General features: G+C 43.0%; 1 protein-coding gene across 2 annotated transcripts in view; it reads left to right on the top strand.

Moving 5' to 3' along the window:
* The window catches only part of PTCHD4 (patched domain containing 4), a gene marked incomplete at both ends in the record, with an annotated part of 79,876 nt that overhangs the window by 12,452 nt on the left and 51,309 nt on the right, over positions 1-16,115 (top strand). For both annotated transcript variants that reach the window (XM_084202309.1, XM_084202308.1), the window contains one exon: positions 12,631-13,111. In XM_084202309.1, coding sequence (XP_084058435.1) covers positions 12,631-13,111 — 481 coding nt within the window. The remainder of the gene's footprint in view (positions 1-12,630; positions 13,112-16,115) is intronic.

The following is a 16,115-nucleotide window of genomic DNA, read 5'->3' as shown; positions in this document are numbered from 1 at the left end:
AAAAGAAAGGTGGGGTCAGGCCATTTCTTCTCCTCTTTTTTTCCACAACATCAGGGCCTTTGCTGCAGTGGTTGGGATCTGGTCTGGTCTTCAGAGTCAGGCTGGGACCCTTCCAATGAGGGTCTGTGGTGGAGCAATTTGTGGGTGCTCATGCAGAGAGTCATGATAGCAGCACATCTGTTTCCTCTAATATGAGCCCTTTCCTATTCAGCATCTAAGCTAAAGTGAGCCCAGTGTGCAACCAGAGGATGGAAAGGTGAACCTGCAGGAGTAATTAATTTCAGTTTTTCTAAACATCTACATTAGGACAGGAGAAAATCACCATTCAAATACACTGTGGACCAGAGAAATAATATTCATATTATGCATTAACCTTTCAGATAGTTAAAATTAGATGAGGTGAATGCCACTATACTTTTATTTCAAATCACCCAAAAAAACATTCCATGAAATTTCTGTAAGCATGAGGATATGCTAAATCTAGAGATCTTTACAGAAAAGGCTCATGTCAGATGAAGATTTTCAAAAAATCCTAGGGGATAATCTGTGTTTGCACTGACATGAGAAAAAACCTACCAGAATAATTTCACAGGGAAAATTCAGACTCCTTCTCAAGTCCATTGCAACTTTTTCTCACTCCAAATCTCTGACAGGGCTTTGAAAAACTCTTTTTGGAAATTATTATTAGGCAGTTGCAAAAGAACTAAAATACATTAATCTGAATAAGGAATTAGCTCCCACTGAAGGAACTGGAATTAAATGCCATCCTCATCCAAAATAGATTGCCAGATATTGGCAGTTCATTGCAGCAGGGAGACAGAGATTTTGCAGAGTGCTTAGAAGACAAATGCTGAAATTCCATCATCTGGAAGTGCTTTACCATCTGATTACTCTTTGGCTTACACTATCAGAATTTTTCCCTAAATATTTGCTTGAAATCCAAAGGTGGCTAGATACCACAAGGTCCCACCATCTGCAACATTTTTGTTTTAGAATTAGAAGTCCAATCCTTCCTGTTCTGCCAGAACCAAAACCTTTCCAAATAGACTATACTAATATAAAATTGAAAAACCACTTTGCACAGCAGGTGATTTTGAAAAACCTTTTTTGTGTTTTAACACTTATGGCATTACAGTAATTGTAAACTGTATTTGGGGAGAAAAGCTTTGATGTATTGTAAGGAAACATCTGAAATAAGTTGAAAAGATGGTTGTTAATACTAATATTATTTACAGAGAATTTCTGCATTTCTCCAGAAGTGCTTATACACAGTAATTAAATATTAATCTCCCTTTGTATCTTGAGCTCATTCTTAACAGCTACACTACATTATACATCTAGGAACACACATAACCTACCTTCAAGCATTTTATGAAGGTACATAAACTAGGCTTTGGGGCATTGCAGGCATTAGGAGGACTAAAATCCCTAAGAACGAGAATCAGTCCATTCAAGATAAAAATTACCCTCCAGAGGTGCCCTGTTTTCCTGTAGCAGCCAGTGAAGTAGTCCTGACATTTTCACAGCAGTCCTGACATTCCCAGCCTGGTGCCTTGGTTAGGCAGCCTGGCTCAGGATCTCAGAGCCTCCATTGTGGCTTCTCATGCTTTGTTCTGGCTGAAGAGGCACATCCAAATCAGAAACTCTCCTTGAAGATAATTAGGGATTGTGTATCCAGAGTAAGGACAAATACTCAGCTGTGAAATACAGCCACCTTCAGGTGTGGCACAGCTGATATCATCACCAGACTGGGGGGTCTGAGCAGAGAAAATTAAATAAACCTTCTGCCAGATGGCAGCAAGGAGGGGATGAGGGGATTAAATCTTTGTTTTCCATTTATTTATTTCTTTTTCCCCTCCTGATCAGTTTGCATAAACCTGGATTATTTCTCCAATCCATTGCACCACACACCACATGAGCAGCTGCAGCCAAACTTGGCAGGGATGAGATGCAAGCTTAGGACAGAGAGGAAAGGGACCTCTCCTTTGGCAGCATCACCAGCTCACACTGAGAAATACAGCTACTAAAGAAAGTCCAGCACCAGAATGAGAGGATTTGTGGAACATGGGCAGCTTCTCCAGCTGTGTGTTCGCACAGCAGGGTCCTGGGCCCTGCCAGAACCTCACTGGTGACCAATGATTATGGTCTGAACCGAAACCTCAGCATCTGCTGGACTTTCTTTGTGTCATCCCAGCCCTCCACAGCACAGAGGCTGCATTGAGATAATTTTCCAGGCATGCAGACCTTGTTCAGTGGCACCCCCTGCAATCTCTAGGTGAAGGGTTTTGGATGTGATAAAATTTCCTGATTGTCTGATGCTGTTGTGTAACACTGGTATGTCACTGCAATGTGCCCTGTGCTGATACAGGGCAAGACACCCTCTCCCACAGAGTATGATTGAGAAAATACAGAAATCCAACCCTCCTAGTGTCAGTGAACTTCCAGTGTCAGAGCTCTGCAGTGATGAGAGGAAATGGGAAGCCCAAAGTGGAGAATCACAGCGTTATTTAGGTTGGAAAGAATGTCAAGTCCAACAATTAACCCAACACTGCCAAGTCCATCACTAAACCATGTCCCCAGATACCACACCTACATGTTTTTGAACAATTCCACATTGAAGCCATGGCATGATGTGACATTCCATGCCATGAGGCCATGGGCTTTCCTTTTTTAACTGGAATAAGAATTAAAGAAGACCTGTTAGAGGATTGCACACCACCTTCATCTCTATGGGCTACTAAGAATACAAGATTTTACCATGAAGGGAACACATTACAGGGTGATAGAGAGATAGATTGAGATAGATTGAGATAAAATTAAAAAATATAAAAGCTACCTGCTGATGTTCAAATGTGGGTGTCAAAAATCTCTATGAATGTACTGAATTCAAAAGTACCCTGGGTGGGAGTTAGCAAAAGCCCAGCTTTAGTTTTTAATGCATAAACACAGGCCTACTTAAATGCCTCATTCCCACTTCCCGTTCCCAGATCCTTGTCCAGCACCAAGAAAAAAAAAGAAAAAAAGAATAGAAAAGGAAAGCATCTGAAAGTAGACATTTTTTTGGCTCTCTCCAGCTAACAAATGGCCAAACTCATTAAAACCCAGTGTGTGCTGGAGAATAGGGAGGGATGCTTCACGGTAGAGAAATTGCTGCACAATGCCAAATTTGAGAATAATAAAAAAAGAGGGGAAACTGATTAATTATGTCTTAGAAAAAAGGAATTTTCAGCTAGAAGTGTTAAGTGTCCTCAACTGTATCTGCTTTGTGCAGTGCCTTGTTATATCTTATTGAGCATTGTGAGAGTAGAAGTCCCTGCTAGGACTTGGATAAGAGCACAGCGGCATCTTGTATTCAAAGGCTGGGTTTAGCTAATCCAGCTACCTGTAAATTAACCTCAAAACCATTCTAGCCTCAAAATCTTGCCACATCACACTTGGCCCTGTCTGATTCTCAGTTACTTCTTTTCTTCCTGCCTTTGATAGAACATTTTTGCAGTGTTTCAGTACTTTGGCTTCTGGTCCCTGGAGAAAAGAGGATGAGCAGAGACAGATAAAATTAAAGAGATGTTTGCCAACATAAAGCATAATTTAAAAAGAAAAAAGCACCCTTTTCTGTGTCATTACTGAAACCTCAGATTGTAAAAGCTTAAATGATTCCTGTGGATCTGCTTAACGGCTCACTTTTTATTCTCTGCTGTTTGTTTTTTAACATTTCCTTTAAATGAAGTAATAAAACCAGACAATTCCAATCCCTTTCACTTTCTGGCAGGTTTCCTTCCTATTTCTTCTGTGTATTGGACTTCAAGTGGTGTAAGGAAAACAATTAGAAGAGGCACACAGTGGGATGCTCGCAAAGCAAGAGGGCCCACAAATATGTCAGTGGAAATCTGTATCCTCTCTTTAGAATCTCCTGTTAGGGACAGTCACTGGATCCCATTCTCATCCCCCCAAATCTCTTTAGTTTGGTCTTATGGAGTATGGGATGAAGTTTTTCAAGCAGTTTTATGTCTTTTGCTTTTGCTGATATAGAAAGAAAACTAGAAAAAAGCCTTTCTATATTTCTGGTGTATTCTGCTGTATTTTTTAATTTAGTAATTAGGATCTTGTTTAACCTATATCTCCATGGACCTCAAGAAATCTTAAGATTAAATATTCCCAAGAAATAGAAAGAATTTGGGTCGAATTATATTTTGTTTACTCCATTTGGAGAAATGCAAGACCCTCTTGAGATAACAAAACTGTTGAATTTCACTGGGGTACAAAGATAGCTTTAATTCAATCATTCATTCACTTACTTTTTGTTGCTAATATAATTCAAATCACTGCATTTATGATAAGACTTTATTTATTTAAAAAATTGAACAGTCCTATTCTTCCTCCTCCTTCCAAGCAGCTCATTCCATTCCTTTATTTTGTTGAAAAGCTGGAAAATCAACAATACTCTGAGACTCCCAAAGGCATCTTCCATCTGTGTCATGGAAGACACTGTCTTGGTGCACCATAGTTTAGAAATGGACAGAGAATGAAAATTGGTCTAGATGGACCACTGGTCTGCACTGAAAAAAACTTATTTTTTTAACACTCGTTGCAATTTTCTTCCTTTCCTTTGAAAATTTTTAATATTGAGCTTAAGCTTTGGAGGAAATTATAATTACTATAGAGTATTCATGGATTAAAAGTAATCATGATATAGATTCATAGAGACTGCCAAATATGAGAGACAGTAAATGCATTCTTCAAACACATTCCTGCATATGTCAGTGAGAGTGTTTAACTGTATATATCCAAATATTGGTGTTTTATGCAATTCCCTCAAGGCATTGCTGTCAATGATTCATTCTTGTGTTTCTCCTTGGCACAAACAAAATCCTTTGGGATGAAGTGTAGCTGTGGGCAAGACCACAGAGACCAGCACCTTTTTCTTTTTTTAATTGTACCTGGGCAGTTTTCACGGCTTAGCAACTGGCAGAGGCTTAAATGTTTTCTCAGTTTGCATAGGTGCAGAGTCACAGCTGTACAAGGCAATGCAGGAGCTTGGATTTCCCCCACCTGGCATCTCCTTGCAAAAGTTCTGATCTGCACTGGCTACTTTTATCAACATCCTTCATCCTGGAGGATTTAGGGGCCAGATGCAGCCGTACCCTTGCTCTGTGATTCCTACACTGGCAGGGACAGGCTGTGAAAAGCAGAGGCTGATCCCAAGGTTCTGCCTTGAGGGCTTGTGATCCTGGGCAGGGCAGAGCACAAACTCCAAGGTCAGTGAGTGGTGAGGGGGGAGCAGGAGTTCTGTGCCTGCTGGAAACAAGGGGACAGTCATGTTTTAATATCTGACCTGGTAGATTTACACACCCAGGGTAACCTACGACTTCAGAGGTCCTGCTGACACGGATCTCCTGTGACAGGTGAACTTGTGTCACCTACAAGCCTTTCTGAGTCACCCACCTTCCTCCTGAGTGAGCCATCCCAGTGTCCCCAAGCTGCTGGGCATCCAAAGGAAGCTGTGCCCTTCACCCCTGCACCCATCTCGTGGGACTGGGGTGCTGACACCAGCTCACCTGCCCGAACAGTCCATGCCAAAGCTGTTTCATTGCTGTGCCTGTGTCCTGCTCCTGATGGAGGGCAGAGAAGAAAAAGGCAGAGACACCAGCTGTAGCCCAAAATTATCCCCCAGTGCTTGCAGTTCTCTTTGTCCTGCCCATGACCCCCCCATCTTCCAGCACCCTTCCCACCTAGGGAGATGAATGATCACAGCCCACGTGGGTATTGCTCATCAGCTTCAAGGACACCACTGTGTCCTGGGTGCACGGGTGCTGCTCAGGACAGCTGGGGACAAAGCTCTGCTGGGCACTTAATGTATTCCTCTTTTCCAAAAGGAACTGGGATAGGATCTGAGATGGACTGAATGGGAATCTGACTTTGTGGGTGAAGGGATCAGTTGAGCAACAAAGAGCTTGAAGATAGGACAAAGAATGAAGAGGGGTTGAAGAGGTTGCAAAGATGAAATATAGTCTAGGAGGGAAGTAGAGTGAAGCTGGTGTAGGAGGGAAAGGGCTTATCTTATATTTTCTTCCCAGAGGGATATGCAAGGGAAGCTGAAGGTGCAGTTAGAGCCCTTCTTCCTTCCCTTCTGTCCTTCCCTTGCCTTGACAGAGATGCCTGGGACACAGGGACAGCTTGTCCAAAGAGATAGTGGATGCCCCGTCCCTGGAAACATTCATGTCCAGGTTGGATGTGGCTGGGCAACCTGACCTAGATGAAGATGTTCCTGCTCATTGCAGGGAGTTGGACCAGGTGCCCTTCAAAGGTCCCTTGCAGCCCTGACCACACTATGATTCTCAGAAAACCTGACAGGGTGACACTGAAGGAGCAAGGTGAGGAGCACCACTCAGAAACAGCCTGTGCACTGCCAGAAGCTCCTCCAAAGAGAAAAACTCTCTAATGGCTGTCACATTTTGCTATTGCACCCTTATGAAATCTTCCATAATTTGATTTACTTCTAGGGACATTTCTCTTATTCTCTGTTATTAACACTACAACATATGTCTCTTGAAACACTTTTCATCTGTTCTTGCTTCTTTTATCAAAAACTAGAAACCAAAAGCTGTTGAGGGCCAGCTGAGGCCCAGGGTCATCAGAAAGAGGTGCCAGATGGTTCTGGCTCCCTTTTGAGTGCTCTGTGTACTTCTCTCTTTCACTTAAAAATCACCCTAGAAGCCCATGATTTCCCTGGGAAGGGGCTGAAGGGCTGTGGGTTTGTTAACCAGCAGGACATGTCTGAGAAGAGACTAGCATGAGCCAAGAATGACAAAGCAGGTCAGGCAGTTTTTAGCATGATAAAATCTGGGGTCAAGTCTCAAGTAATCTCATGCCTCTGCTTTAAGAGAACAAATCTGCTTCTGACCTGTGCCTCAGGATGGAGCAGATCATCCTTTAGATGTGCCTGACTCTGCACAGTGACTATAAACCAAATTTGCTTGGCCAGCTGGTGAGCTGAACCTCATCATTGCTGGGTAGCCAGAAATAAATGAATTCTTCTTTATTGCAACAGAGAGTTAGACAATTATTTCCTGGATAACTTCTCATGGCCAATTTCATGCAATTTGTTTTTGGTGCGTGAACAGATCCCTAGGCCATGGCTCTGTCCCTGTTCCCAACCAGACAAGGTGCAGCTCTACCCTCAAATGTGCTGCCCTCAGTGTTCACCTGCTCTGGATGCTCCCTCCATCCTTCATCCCTACAGAACAGCTGCACAGCAAACAGTGCAGGAGCACCTACACAGCTGCAAGGGCAGGAAAACTGCTACATAAAAACATGTGGGAAAATGCTGACATGAATCAGCATTATGTGCTTTGCTCTGGAAAGGAATGCTGCAAGAATTTTTGGTAATGGGTGGCTGTGTAGCAGGGATCGGCTGGTACAAGATCTCCATGTATAACTGTACTAGGGACAGGGAGAGAAAAATCAGTTTGATTGAGGAGAAAAAACCGTCCTCCAAAGTTTTACAGTGAGGCTGAAAGGAACATGAGAAGCCCAATATGTTAAACCCTAAATGAAAGGGTATTTAAATTTTTTATTACATTTTTTACCTTGAAAACTGGCAGCTGGCTGAAAAGCAACTTACTTTATCCTAACGTCTGTATAATACTTTCTGTGACCTACAGTAGAGTAAGAATGTCCTTATCAGAGAGAGAAACAACTGCATTGATTTCATTAGGATGTTTATCACACAATGTATTTCAGCAGACATTCCTGGTTGCCCTCTGTCGAACAGTTTAGGCTTTTAAGATAAAATAGCATGCAAGCAGGATGGCATGCTTTATCCTAACATTTCTATAATGCAGCTTGATAATGATCTGTCCCTTCAGCTGATGAAAGGAAGCAGTTAAAGAAAAATAAAAATAGAGATAAGTTTGCTGGCTAAGGTCCTGTAGGTGTACTTGAATGAGAGCGATCAAGCAGTAGGGAACAAGGGCTCCTTTCCTCATTGCCAGGGATCTGAAAAGAGTTTTAAAATACTCAACAGCCCAACCTCTGCTGAGCAAGGTGCTAAGGAGGTAGAAGCCAGTCCTCTCAAAAACAGCTCAAACCCTTCCTTTTTCCCGTGAGGGGAAAGCCAGAGGAGGCTGATGCCATTCGGAGCAGGGATGAATGATAGAACAATTTATATTCAAAAAGACCTCTAAGATCACCAAGTCCAACCACTGAGTTGCCACTGCCAGGCCCACCACTAAACCCCTTCCCTCAGTGCCAACACCCACAGCTGGCCCTCCCTGCCATCCTCTGCACTGGCTACAGCCCCTTTCTTCCTAACTTAGAGTGATTTTGGGCAAAGAAACCCCCGAGCAGAGGGCAAGGCCCTGCTGAGGGCCGGAGCTGCAGTGCCCACACAGAACCCCCAGCGGGAGCTGGGCCTGCAGCAGCTGCACTGGGAATATTAAGGAAACCAAAAAAAAGGCCACAGGTAATTTTAGTAGGGAGGGAGTATTTCTAGTGTCCCTCTGGGCTGCGTGCTGAGAGGATCTGTGCCTACTACTATTATCACTAGCAGAAGATATTTAGCTCAGTAGGAGCAGCTGGTTTCCTTTAACCTGAGGGGCCCTCAGCGCTGGAGCAAGTCAAACTTCCCACGCCACTTACAGATCTTAGGAAATTAAGGGTCCAAGCATCATTTACAGATAAGTTTCCAGCCTAAAACATAGCAGGGGTTTATTCTGTACCCATTCATTCGCAATTAGTGAATCTTACTGCTGGACAAACAAGGAGTTTGGATTGTCAACCGCAAGCAAGGTCAGGTCTGCATCGACACAGGTGGCAAAGTCCATCATGCTGGGGGGAAAGGAAGGTGAAGCTGTTCATGCCTGTCATCTTAGTTCTCATTCTCCTCCCTTTCAGAGCCTAAATATATCAAATGGCTTTGAGGCAACTAGAAAAAGAGAAGGGAGAACACAAAAAACAATTTAATAATGTCCATTGAAGCAAAGAATTTTGCTTGCCCCCTGCTTTAGATGAAATATCACATGCCCCAGCAGGTGATCTATATTTCATTGCATATTTAAAGATGCTCAGGTCTGGAGAACTACCTGCCATCAGAATCTGGAAGAACAGACACTGTAATGACTTCACCATATATTTTTAAAAACTTGAAAAAGAGAAAGACACATAGACACAGCCTGGGAATTTGAAACAAGATTCCAACCATGCAAGTGACCTTGCTAAAGTCAATTAGCATCTTCTGTTGTAGATACATAGGTATAAAATCATGTACAACCAAAAATTATTATTATTACTTATTTTGGGGTATTTTTTTTCTGTATACAGTATCAAAGAGTAGCAGCAGATGTAGGTAAAAGTATAAGGGGTCTGTAATCTGAAACATCAAAATAAGTTATGAAATTAAAAATAGCAGCATGTAGGCATATGCCAGGAAGGACTCACTAATTAACAGAAAACACCTTTTCTCATGAAGAACTATGGGGAGTCTTATTCAAAACCTGCCTGGCTCTTCAGGTTACACTTACACACATTGTGGGCACATTTTGTTTCCCAGACCTTAGGCTTGGTTCAGGAGTTTAGCCCTTCATGCTTTGTTCGTTCACTCAGTTGGTCCTAGAGAACAACAGAGAACTTGGGGCAGTGAATAACTCCTCTGAAGCTCCCATGAGACTCCAAGAACTGGTAGGTCCCTGTCTTGGACTCTGGGAGGTGCTGAAATTCATGTTAGCAGCACTGGATCTCCATTTTCCTACACATCAGTTGTCATCCATAAAATGGTGTGAACAAAAGACTGTTGTGCCTCCCATTTCTTCTGCTTTCCTCGCTAAGATTGTAACCACTGCAGGGAAGCTGTGTCTGCCCTGACCCTGGACCTGTTCAAGGACAGGTTGGACAGAGTCTGTAGCAACCTGGACTAGTGGAAGATGTCCCTGCCCATGGCAGGGGGCTTGGAAAGAGATGATTTGTAAGGTCCCTTCCAATCCAAGCTGTTCTTTGATTCTGTTATTCTCCTATTATGAGAGAAAACTCTCATTTTCCAAGGGGCTGTGGTGCCATGTTCATGTTTAACTGCAGCAAAGGCAAAACTCTTGCTTAGATAGGAAACAGTTTGCCTCCAGAAAGAAGGGAACAGACAAAATGTCCTCACAGCAATCCGGTGCCTGTGATTTCCTCGATTCCATCTGAAAGCTTACTCTCTGTTTTGCTGACATACGAGCTGGGTGCCCTATTGTACATCAGTGTAAAAAATAGCTGTTATCTGCTGTTTCACAGGAGATACAGCAGAACATGACTTATTTGTGCCTGCTCTGCTGCCTCCTTTGAAATGTTGCCGTTGCTCGCTGCACCCTTCGCAGGGGAAGGCAGATGGTCATCACAAAGTTTCCCATAACCTTGCTGTGCCTGCTGCATAGTGAATCAATGAAATCTGAATTACAGTGCTCTGCCTGGGCTGGGAGCTGAGCTGCTACAGAATCCTGCAGCTCCTGCAAGCCTCTGAATGTCAGCTCTGCCCAGACACTGAGGAAATGGGAAATTTCTCTCCAAAATTTCAAAGCCGTGCCAAGTGGGGGTTTTTAGCTGCAAAGTTGCATCCAATGTGAGCCAGGACTGCATTGCTCAAGCCTTAATTACCAGCTTGGAAATGCACTTTTTGTGAGTGTTTGAGTGTTAGGTGTGACCTCTCCTTAGAGAGAGTAGAAATAAAAAATCCAAACAGGATTGGAGCGTGAAATGCTGGGGATGAGGATTTTTTTGGAGTCTGAACAGCAGCAGCTGCCCCTCTGTGATAGCTGTCTCTGCTTATGTGACACTTGCAATGAGGCTCCAGGTGATTTGGGAAGCTGGCAGTAGGCTGCAGTTCACCTTTTGTGTCAGCTCATGCCAGGATACCCTTGCCAGAAGCCCTATTTTGGTGGGAATAACAACTGGGAATAGGGAAAAAAATGAACATCTGAAAAGCACTTTGCCACGTTCCCTGGGCTCTGGCAGGCAAAGCTGGGAACAGCGTGAGCTCCTGCCATGAAAGTAGGCATAGGGAGAAATTTCTCAGTGGGAGGATTGCCTCCTTTACATACCTGATTGAAGTCAAGGTGAGTACATAAAACATTTTAAACAGTCTCCCAATTTCTGATATTTATTTGCTCTATGAGTCAACATGCTGGAAGACATTTAAATTTTATAAAGCCTCATTTCGTTGATTTTTCCTTAGGATGGGGATCATTGCTATGAGCAGGTCTGGCAATTTCAGATAATGACCTGCATGCAAGGCAGGTGCTTCTAGAAATGGGTAATGCTGGATGCAATACATGTTAAGTGTCTCCCCCAAATGGTTCTGGCCTTTTGCAGATGACTGCTTCCATGTGTATATGTGGAGGGCAGAGCCTGTCCCAAATTCAAGCTTTCAGCTCATTCCAGTAGTGTGCCTAGGCAAAGGATGTTACCTCATATGAGATAACGCTGCTGCAAGGTAGTTTAGACATCAATGCCTTGATAATTTTATGCTTTTATTAAATACAAGAGGAATAAATCTGCAAACATAATTTATGTTGGGGAGAAAGCAAAATATTATCTGGTGTGCAAAAGACAATCCCTGGATTTAGAATTTTTGATCAAAGAGATTACTTGTGCTGGGACAATTTTATCATTGAGTCTTATTCTTCAGTTTGCATCTGGATTTGTTCCTCTAAACCAGCAGAGGCTTCCCCTGTCTTGGAAGGAGCACATACAATTATCCTACAACCAGTGGCTACAGAGAGAGGAACTTCCTTACAGGACCTTTCTTATTAAATCCTTCACCCAATAAAAGAAAAAAAAAACCAAACCAAACCAAACCAAATATTTAAAGGGAGCCAGATAACTTTACAGAAAAAAAGGCCTGATCTTCTCAACAGAGAGAGGCTGAGCCGACTTGGTGTGTCCTTTACTGACTGTCATGGAATTTTGTACGTCCTAGCATTCACTGAAATAAGTGAGACCAGAGTAAGGTTTCTACTCTTTAAATGTATTAAAAAACCAAATCCTGGTTAAATTTAGGTTTATGGTAGATTATCTTCTCTGTACCACTGATATAAATCCATGAAATCTCAAATTAACAATTCAAAAAGTCTAAATTTAGTTATATTTTTTCTGGAGACAGAATCGCTATTAAACTTTGTGGATCTGTCTGTATCCTGAGGAATCAGGATTCATTTTCTGTACATTTCCTACTTCTAAAAATCATTTCCAAAGTGTCAATAAATCACAAATCATCCAGAAATTATTCTTCATCTCAAACTTTTTGTAGTAATTGGAGATTTGTCATTGTCCATCAGTTAAACGTGGAAGGTCATCCTCTCCCATGGGGTGAGGAGCTTGCATGCCACATTTTAATCCTGGGAATCCCTGAGACTGCAATGACTATATGAGCAGTCACTGAACTGCAGCACAGAAATGCAAATGAGCCTGTAATAAGACAGAGTTGTGGCAGGGAGCAGGGACAGATCCAAAGCCCAGTGAGGTGAATGGCAAGGCTCCTGTTGAGTGCAGTGGCGTCTGAGCAGAGCTCTTGGCACATCTGTGAGAGGAGACAGAGTTTATCTCTGCATCATGTCACAAGCATGATAACCACACGCTCATCTTTTCTGCTTTCTCTCCCAGGATGGAAGGAGCAGTTTCATTGGCCACCAGCTTGGAGGGGTAATGGAAGTGCCAAACAGCAAGGACCAGAGAGTCAAATCAGCCAGAGCCATCCAAATCACTTACTACCTCCAAACGTATGGCTCTGTCACCCAGGACCTCATTGGGGAGAAGTGGGAGAGCGAATTCTGTAAACTGATGCACAAGATGCAGCTGGACCACCAGGATCTGCAGCTCTACTCACTAGCATCCTTTAGCCTCTGGAAGGACTTCCACCAGACCAGTCTCTTGGCCAGGGGCAAGATTTTGGTGAGCCTGATGCTGATTCTCCTGACTGCTACCCTCTCAAGCTCCATGAAGGACTGCCTGCGTAGCAAACCTTTCCTGGGACTCCTGGGAGTGCTCACTATCTGTATTTCCAGTGTCACTGCGGCAGGGATATTTTTCATTACTGATGGAAAATATAATTCTACTCTGTTGGGAATCCCTTTCTTCGCTATGGGTAATTATTTATCTTCATAATAATAGGATTAACAGAGTTTAATGACAGAATTGTAAATTACATCCTGGGTTATAAAGTGCAGATTTTACTTTGAGTGAAAGTCTAAGTAATTTTCATCTTTCTAAATTGATCTGTGCCTTGCCAAAAAAAAGAAAAAAAAAGAAATGAAAAAAAAAAAGGAAAAAAAAAAGAAAGAAAAATGGAAACAAAACAAAGCAGTAGCAACAATAAAAAGCAAATTACATTCCTGGAATCTCAGCCAACATGAGAGAGGGGCAGTTCTATTGATCTCTGTTACAGAATGAAGGAGAAATTGTTATTGAAAACTAGTCAGCTCAGCAGACAAAATGGATATGTGTTGACCCAACTTTGATGGGAGGCCAGCCAAAAGAGTAAGTTAAACAGGAGGGTACCAAGGAAGGGCAGATTTTAACATCCTTCCCAAGAAGGGCTTTTCTTCGAGCTCTGCCTGAAGGGCAGAGTGGGAGAGGCTGGTGTAAGAATAAGATTGATGGACTTTATCTCAGAGAGGAGATTACAGTTGTGGTGTTTGCCAGGCTGTGAGCACAGGGGCCTGTCAGGATCTGTGGCACATAATCCCTTGGTTTGTTAAAACCCAGATCAGCTGCACAGATTTCCTCTGTGTTGCACCCAGACAGTGGAAGAACAAATGTAATACCCATCTCTTTAGGCAGAAGAATTGCTTTCAATCAATTGCTTTCTGGTACTGTTTGGTTCCAAACACTTCCAGTGCATCCAGGTGGTTGATGAGTTTGCTGGGAAGTTGCATTGGAAAGGCAGAGGGAAGGTGCCCAGCTCAGCTCTGGAGGCAGCATTGTTTGGTACCCTCACACCCAAGTTTGCCATACCATGGGTCTGAACCCCAGTGATGACTCTGTGCAAAATCTCAGTGGTGGCAGCCCAGAACTAAACGTTTCCATGCTCGATTTCAGGTGGCAGAGAACCTTCCCTGTGGCCAGAGCTCTGCATTTTTGCAGCTAATTTCTTAAGTGCCATTCATATTTCTAGTCCTCAAACCAAGTACTGTCTTATGGTGAGAGTCAACTAAATATGCCAAGTCACAAGCCAGAGTCTAGGTTTGAAAAAGGGTCTTATACTTTCCTTAAAACCTCAATCTCCCAAAAGACCATATTTTCTTATCTTCCCCTAAGAAAATTTCCGTAGGTGTATGCATCCCCAATCCCAACCTCCTATTTAATCCAGCCCCTAATAATGCATCTCTGTCACTAAACAAAAGGGCAGAGCTGTGGCCTCATCAGTCCTGCTCTCAAAATCTCTGGAACAGCTTCTTGAGGTGGGTAGGAGTGGAATGGAGGGATTGGTCAAGATTCCAGAACGGAAAGAGAGGAACAAGGCAAAAGACCCCAAGGAATTACAAGTTTGGTTCAGCCTCATTAATAGTGATAAACAAGGCTGTGCCAAAGCCTCTGGATTCAGTTATCTGTACCATGGCAATGGCCCCTGACATGGGCTGTTCTGTGCCAGCTCTTCAGATGTTGTGCATGGCTCTGTGGTGCCAGAGGAGTTGATGGAAGGAAAGTGCTGAGATGGGGAAAGGGACGAAAGCCAGCAGAGAACGTGCCAGGTTGTGACGGATGGATTCCAACCTGTGCTAGGGGGGTAGGTTTAGGAAACAAAGAATGGACAAAGGGATGAAGTGAAGAGTCATGCTTGTTATCAGATTTTGGCAGCCTTTTCTTTGTGTGTCAGGAGGTGCATATCAAAAGAGGAACCAAAAGGCACTGCCTTGCTGGTGCAGGAAGTTGAAGTAAAGGTGAAAAAACCCTGAAGTGATGAAAAGCACCTTCCCAAATTGTGCATTCCTCTGTCTGTGTCTCTTTTCAGATGGTTGGAGAGATGGGAAGCAAATTCTCTTTTCTTGACAGGTCCCAGACTTGTCACTCCCAAAGGAGCTCCTCACTTTAAACCTTCTCTGCAGCCCCAGGGTGAGACCCAGGTCAGAGCGTCTGAAAGCAGAGTGCCTCAGTTTCTCACCTCGATAGTCCATGACTTTGTTTGCTGTCTTAGGAAAAGTAACATTTATAACTTTCTGTTGTGTTTTGCTCTGTCATTCCTGTCACAGCCACTGCCAAGAGCAAAAGGAAAAGAAAAAACAACCTCTCTTGAAGTGAGATGTTTGCAAGGATTGTTTCTATAATATTATATTGAATGCAATTCAGGTTGAAAAAGAAAGCATTTATGTAACTTCAGAAATTTCATTCAGGAATCTCAGACTGAATTGAAAATATCATTACAGAACAGCTTGCAATGCTTGGGAAATGCTGGTTATAAATATTATACAACACTTTTACAGTTTAGTGGAGGAAAAGACAGGCAGAATGTCTTACCAAAGTCTAATTGGGTTACAATCTGCAAAGTACCACGTGCCTTTAGTCCCTTAAGGGACACTGCCACCTAATGAGACCTTGCTCTGCCCAGAATACACCCAGGACCTCACTCATCTGGGCCCTTACTGGGCAGGGTTTTCTGCTGTACTGGCTGTCATGGACTGACCTGAGAGCCCAGAGCAGAAACAGTGAAGACCCCAAGACTGTTGATTCTGTGGGTCAGAATCACCCTGGCCCACTCTGTACCAGTGTCCCTGGCTGCTGGCACAGCAGAAAGCAAACAGCACATCAAATAGTAATTGAGTGAATGGAGAACAAAAGGTGTGCAAGGTGGGGTTTCCCTGAACTGCAAATGCCAGATTTGCAAGTCAAACTTTCAAAGTCAAGTTACTTAGATTAAAAGAAATAAAACCAGGCAATAACAGTGGCAAAGACCCTGCAAGTACAATGCAGAGTACACAGGCAGCATTAATTCTGGCAGCTCCCAACTTTGGAACACATCAACCTGACATTTGCAAACCATCCATTTAAAGTACATTTGTTTGGTCAAAAATATGCAGTTTTTTTCTAGCATTCACTTTTGAAAGGATTAATTTTAATGGAAATTTTGTGGTATTCTGGGCTTGTGCTCTTCC

The sequence above is a fragment of the Fringilla coelebs genome (genome assembly GCF_963513975.1).
Source record: "Fringilla coelebs genome assembly, chromosome: 3".
NCBI classification, from domain to species: domain Eukaryota; kingdom Metazoa; phylum Chordata; class Aves; order Passeriformes; family Fringillidae; genus Fringilla; species Fringilla coelebs.
The sequence above is the reverse complement of the archived record's forward strand: the minus strand, read 5'-3'. Positions and strand labels throughout refer to the sequence as shown.